Consider the following 6,899-nt stretch of genomic DNA (forward strand, 5'->3'; position numbering starts at 1 on the left):
TAAAAAGAAAAGCCTTGCATTTACATAGTGCTTAGCTGAAGTACTTTTGAAGTCTGGTCACTGTTGTAATGTAGGAAATGCTACCACCAATTTTGTGCACAGCAAGTTCCCACAAACAGCAATGTGATAATGACCAGATAATCTATTTTTTTTTCTTATGTTGATTAGGGATAAATATTGGGTAACCAGGGGTAACTTCCCTACTCTTCTTCAAAATAACACCAGAGGATCTTCTATAGTCACCTGAGAGGCAGATGGGGCCATAGTTTAACATCTCACCCGAAAGGCAGCACCTCTGACAATGCAGCACCCCTCAGAACTGCACTAAAGCATAGACTTTGGTGCTCAAGCCCTGGATTGCATCATAAACCTGGAAACCCAGTGGTGACGAGAGTGCTACCAACTGAACCACCACTGACACTTAATTGCATCTGTTAACTAAAATCATATTAGCAGATCTCACATCAGTGGAGATCTTTAGGGCCACTTAGGTGCAAAACAATGAATGTCAAATGACATACATTTAAATAGGTAACCCTGAGTTATTATATTCATCTTTTAGCACAGTATACATGACAATTGTTTTTTGTTCAGTCTATATATATAACTGTAAGAGTCTACGCATAGGAGAATCTCAGACTGGTTAAGAAGTATTAAATTCAGTTCATATATTTGGACAGCAAACCATTATAGAATCATAGATTCATAGAATCGCACAGCAAAGGAGGAAGCCATCCCACCAGTGCTAGCTCTCTGATGGTTATCCTCTTAGCCCAATACCTTTTAAATCATCCTTTTACAAATACTTATAAATTTCCTTTTTCAGAACTATTGCAGATTCTGCTTCCACCACATCAGAGCTTTATTTGACAGAAAATGTCATTGGCTTTGAAAACTGAAATTTGTTTTTTTTTCTCTCTAACGTTCTGTTGAAGTGGGTTCATTCCGTTAAACAAAAAATGTTAAAAAAAAATATTTCAGGTAATTATTTTCAGGTCGGATCTGTTGGCGGGTCGATCTGAAAACACTTTGGAAATCAGGAATTGGAGGCATTCGAGAAGAATTTTGCAGACATCTGGCCTCTCTGGAATGTTATTCAGGCGGCTGACCCGCCCTCTCTGCGGCTATTTAAAGAGACGCGGTTTCCCCCTCCTGACTTTCAGCAGAGGCTGGAGGAGTTCAGCTGAACATTATTAGTTCGGTCAGTGCTGAAGAGATCAGAACCGTTCAGTTAATCTGGAGTAAAAAAAAAAATTGGCACCGGTAAAACATGTCTGAAGTTGAAACGACCGTCGCCCGCTGTTTGGCGCTGGTTCTCGTCCTTTCTTGGGTATGTCCACTTTTCATACTCCGCAGGAGACCGCCTGTATAAGCGGGGGGCACGTTTAGTAACCGGCTGATCGGCCGGGGGGGGGGAATCTCCTTATAAGTTTGGGCATTATGTAAGGGGCGGGTGGGGGGTGGGCGATGTTGGCCATTATCCTCCCCTCTGCACAGATCCTTTGATATCACCGCGTGTGTTTGAAGGTAGACTTCACGTTGCATTACATTGGGATTATACTGATCCGACTGTACCAGAGTTCACTCACTATCACTGGCTGGCGTGGGGGGGGGGGGGGTGGTGGGGCGAGGGGGAGGCTTTACCTCCCTGTTGTCAAAAAAGTAAAGACCAGTGGCACCTATCCTGCGTGAATTGCGCAGTTTAGTTGCGGGTTAAAGAAACACCTTTTTCACTCATTAATTGTAACAGCAAATGTTTTGGAATAGACAAGTTTTGCTAAACTAATGCAAACACGTGTAAGAAATGCACGATTATCATTAAGTGCACAAAGGGGGCGGGAAGGCTCTGAATGTAATTTCGTTTAGAATTCTATACAAACATTTCCCATTTCTGCTTCCATTGGTGGCATTGAACATTCCTGTCAGTTTATTCGACATGAAAAGCTCTGCAAGTTGTGGTTTCGTCCCCCCAGTTTGCATGATCCTACTTTTAACTGTGTGTGTGTGTGTGTGTGTGTAATGTGATGTGTTTGTTTTGTCATCCTATTCAGGCTGCAGTTGGGGCCGAGGAGTGTGTGTTCCCCTGCCGTTGTCCCCCCGGTTCCCCTCGCTGCCCTGCGGGGGTGAGTCTGCTGACTGATGGCTGCGGCTGCTGCAAGGTCTGTGCCAGGCAACTGGGTGATGTGTGTAATTCGAAACAGCCCTGCGACCAGCACAAGGGGTTATACTGCAACCTGCCCACTCACACCGACAAGCAAACTGGCATCTGCTTGGGTAAGCCAACCCTGAACCCGACGGCGTGACTAAAGGATCAGTAGAATTTATTGCTCCCTGCCATTAGAAAGAAATGGTTTGTACTTTATATAGGGCGTCTTTATACTCTCTCAGTCCCTGAGTTACTCATGTTTGTAGTGTAGGAACAGCAGCCACTTTGCACATAACAAGTTCCCTGCAATAATGTAGAGAGAACCAAATGAACTATAACAGAAAATGCTGGAAATACTCAGCAGGTCTGGCAGCACCTGCAGAGAGAGAGAGAGAGAGGGACTGAAACATTAACTGTTGTTTCTCTCCACAAGACCTGCTGAGTGCTTCCAGCATTTTCTGTTTTTTGCTTCTGATGCTTTTTGCCTTTTGTAACCAAATTAATTGTTGGCGGAGGAATAAATGTTGGTGAGGGCACGGGGTTGGGGGAGGGGGAACTTCCCTGCTCCTCCAAAATAGTGCCGTGGGACCTTTCTTGCCCACCTGAGAGGACAGATGGGGCCTTAGTTTAACCTCTGACCTGAAAAACAGTGCCACTGGCAGTGTAGCTCCTGTTCAGTACTGCACTGAAGCGTTAACTTGGGTTGTGTATTACGTGGATATGAGCCCATGGCTGCCTGACTCTGCACTGAGTGCATTGCTGACTGAGACAAGGCTGTCAGCAGTGTCAAGATCCAAAAATTTCAGGTTTGGGACAGATTCTGTTGAGAGAGGGCTAACGTTTCACAACTTGCAAGCCTTCCTCGAAGATGTAAAGAAAAAACACGGATATTGAGTTGGGGTTCAAGCGTGCAAGGCTTAAATGTAATAAAAACTGAAAATGCTGGAAACATAAGTCGGGCAGTGTCTCTGGGGAGGGAAACGGTTAATATTTCAGTTCAATGATCTTTTTCATCTTGTATTTTAAGAGTTCATCTTTTTAATTCTTGGCTTTGCTGTCTCTCAGCTCGGGAGGGAGCTACCTGTGACCTGGGAGGGATGATCTACAGGAGCGGGGAGACATTCCAGCCCAGCTGCAAATACCAGTGCACCTGCCTGGACGGTGCAATTGGCTGTGTCCCTTTCTGTTCAGATGATGTGCGTCTGCCAAGCCCAGATTGTCCCACACCCAGACGAGTTAAGATCCCTGGAAAATGCTGTGAGGAGTGGGTTTGTGACCAGCCTCGCGATCACTCTGTCTTCAATGCTGCCATGGCAGGTAAGGGTTAATCCTTTGCTGGCTGGACTCTTGGAAAAAGCACAAACTATCATTAATCAACCAAGCACCTTCAATTGACCACTATTGTCATTGGAAATGTAGTTCCTAAGATATTCATGGGGCCACAAGTACATACTGAACACACTCAGCAGAAATGGTAAAAGATTGGAGCAATGTCGGCTAGCAAACCACCCACTGGAATGTTCTTTATCAATAATGCATTAGTCAAGATAATCAGACAGTTAGCTAATAACAGTGACTAATGCCAGGAAATAAATTAACTTGTAGATCTTGAATTGAGACATTGAGACTTTTCCAAGATAGTTTATTAACATGCTGAGTGTCCAATATGATATCAGTCCAGCAAGTTTTCTTTAATGCATTTTTCTTTATAATTTTCAGTTTACAGACAAGAAGCTATATTTGGGCCTGATTCAAGTCAGGTCCGTGACAACTGTATTGTCCAAACCACGGACTGGAGTGCCTGCTCAAAGTCATGTGGAATGGGACTTTCCACCAGGGTGACTAATGACAACAGGAAATGTCGCCTGGAGAAGCAGAGCAGACTCTGCATGATCCGGCCCTGTGAGGCCCGTCTCGAGAAAAGTATCAAGGTATTAAACCCCTCAAAAACAAATCATTCCAGCTTTTAACAATCCATCTTAACTTGCTGTAATGGAGCAATATCCTCTGCTTTTGCCAGAGATTTTAATTATTCACAGATTTCATAGAAACCAGTGATATGTCTAAATACTAATGCAATATCAATGGAGATTTATGACTTATTTTGGTTTTCCCCTCACTCAAAATTACTACCTAATACAGCACTGTCATACAGACTTGGAAGGTCCCGAGTCCTTTCCTGTCCTGTGAATACAGGAGCCGAGGAACAGGAGTAGACCATTTAGCCCATCTAGCCTGTTAGCCCATTTGGCGAAATCATGGCCGATTGACATTCCCTGTGCTCCAATATCGTGATTAATATCTTTGGTTGATAAATTAACCCCTGTCCTGGAATAACAGTGATAGTGCTACAGTCGATCTTGAGGCTCAGGAGGAGAATATCTGTGGCTTGGCTATGACTTATCCCCGCATTCATTTTAAACTACACTTTTTCTAGTTTGCAAAGAGTGTTTTAAAGCCAAATACCATCCCCTCTGGAAAGTATGAGGTACAATGGAGCCCTAACCCCCTTGTAACTCAGTAAAATGTACCACCTGCTGTGCTGGCAAGCCAGACAAATCAGGAAGATGGATGCCAGGTTTGATTCCAAGGCCTTGCTGAGTTAGCCAGTCTCAGCCACTGCTGCAGCTAGGACATGACATTTGACCCCCATGCTCCCAGGTAGCGGAGGTGATAAATGGAGCCAGAAATGAGGTACGGGGAGAGGAGGGGCTGGGGGTGGAGACAGTTGTTGAACTCGTTCCCCAACAGGAGTCAACACTTTCAGCCAAAAAAGGGGAATGATATATCTCTTTTATGAAATGGGAGTAGCAATTGTTATCTTCAAATAAATCAGCAAGCAGAATTGAGCTTTGAAATTTCACTTGCATTGAATTTGGTCCAAAGGTTGTCTGAAGTGATGCTCAGAGTTTCTCAGGTATTTCTAACTTTTTTTTTTCTCTTCCTTTTGCAGAAAGGCAAGAAGTGTGTCCGCACTCCAAGGCCATCTAAGTCAATGAAATTTGAGTTTTCTGGTTGTACCAGCATGAGATCCTATCGGCCCAAGTTCTGCGGAGTCTGCACTGATGGGAGGTGCTGCACTCCCCACTCTACCACCACCCTACATGTGGAGTTCAAATGTCCAGAGGGAGATCTTATCAAGAGGAAGATGATGTTTATCAAGACCTGTTCCTGTCACTACGATTGCCCCTCTGACAATGATATTTTTCTGTCAACGTATTACAGGAGAATGATTGGCGATTATGCTGCATAAAAGCAGTGGCTCTAATTATTGACTAGCTGTAAGAGCCCTGTATAAGCATCTTCTAGATTTCAAATGATATCTGCAGTGATTAGAATATTTTTTCTCAGTTTACAAGGAAGGGAAAATATATACCAGCTCTTATATCCGTAATACCTTGTTATGATCTTTATCCTTGTGTGACTATCAAGTCTTGCTAAAAGCAAATTTGGGCTTTCAAGTTTCACCCAAATTGTGAAAAATCTTCCCAATCTTGAGTTTTTTTCGAATTCCTCCATTCTGTAGTCATGCATTTTGCAGTGTTGCATTTTTTGGAATATAGGAATATAAATTGCAGTTTAATGTTGAAGCAGTACTTGAAAAATTATCCGACAGAATTTGAATTCTAAGACTAAAGGGAAGGGATACATTTTGTCATGTCAATTGCCTGACCTAAATTACTATAGGGCTTTTGGACAAAAGAACTTTATACCAATCTGAGTATGTGTCTGCTAATGCCATAGTGTCTAGGTTCATGTGACGCAAGTCCTAGTAATGCATGAACAGTTCGTTGTGAAACCGGTGGACCAGGTTTACAAAGCTGTGGGTAAGCTTCTGCATCACATGATGGAAAATCATGGAAGTCTGCCCCATGATTGCTTTGTATGTGCAGCCAACAAATGATGCTTACCTCTTATTTCTGCGCACCCCCCCCCCACCCCCTGCCTTGGTAGCACACATTCATAAAATCGAAGACCACTGATAATAGTTTGTGAAGTGATCATCTTAGATGGGTTTTACCGTGTACAGTGGTGCATTAGTGAACCAGTTGGAGTTATTGCTAAGAACTTTTAAGTGAATCTGTTTCAGTTTTAATCCTTTTTGAATTAAAACCCAGCAATACTGTCTCACGTGAATTCCAAAATGTCAGTGTGCAAAAAAAGCAATAAGATTGCCATGCCATGTCATAATCATGTGATTAGTGTAAATACTGTAAATATAAATGTACAGTTTTATACTATTTATATTATCACATTGTTCTTGATTGTAGTCCTCTTTTTATAGAAGCTGTTTCTGTAAGGTTGGGAAAGAAGTAAATATTTGTTGCACTTTAGAATAATAAAATTCTATTTTTTATATAAATGGCTTGCTCTCTTCAACTTGGAGCACTCATTTTCTTTTAAGAAAGGTAGTGAGAGGCATCGATATATACCATTGACAGCACTTTGCCATTTGTCACACTCGATCTTTGTGTAAACATAAGATGGTATGCGTGGTGATATTAAAGCTAATGGAAAAATGGGGTGGTTACCGATTTGTTATATAATTAGGCAGCTGTGACCAGAATCCCCTAGGTATTGATTTTGGGATCCCTACTTAATGATAACATCTGTTAGAGACCTCAGCAGCAGTGCTGTAAATGGAATGGCTTGAGATAGTCAGCTAAAAGTTTCAGAGCAGTGCTGGAAGTCACATTCGTCCAGATCCTTAACAGAGCAGTTTCATGATTCAGGCTCGGTCCAGCTCATTAAA

At 42.6% G+C, this 6,899-nt stretch overlaps 1 protein-coding gene across 1 annotated transcript; it reads left to right on the forward strand.

Annotated features, from left to right (window-relative positions):
* The first annotated feature begins 1,088 nt into the window (after window positions 1-1,088).
* On the forward strand, window positions 1,089-6,505 carry LOC121291941 (CCN family member 2-like). The gene is made up of 5 exons (XM_041213622.1): window positions 1,089-1,330; window positions 2,052-2,274; window positions 3,212-3,463; window positions 3,866-4,077; window positions 5,100-6,505. The coding sequence occupies exons 1-5, from the start codon at window positions 1,271-1,273 to the stop codon at window positions 5,397-5,399; spliced, it is 1,047 nt and encodes a 348-aa protein (XP_041069556.1). The 5' UTR covers window positions 1,089-1,270; the 3' UTR covers window positions 5,400-6,505.
* The last annotated feature ends 394 nt before the right edge of the window (window positions 6,506-6,899 follow it).

This window comes from Carcharodon carcharias, chromosome 19 (genome assembly GCF_017639515.1).
Source record: "Carcharodon carcharias isolate sCarCar2 chromosome 19, sCarCar2.pri, whole genome shotgun sequence".
NCBI lineage: Eukaryota > Metazoa > Chordata > Chondrichthyes > Lamniformes > Lamnidae > Carcharodon > Carcharodon carcharias.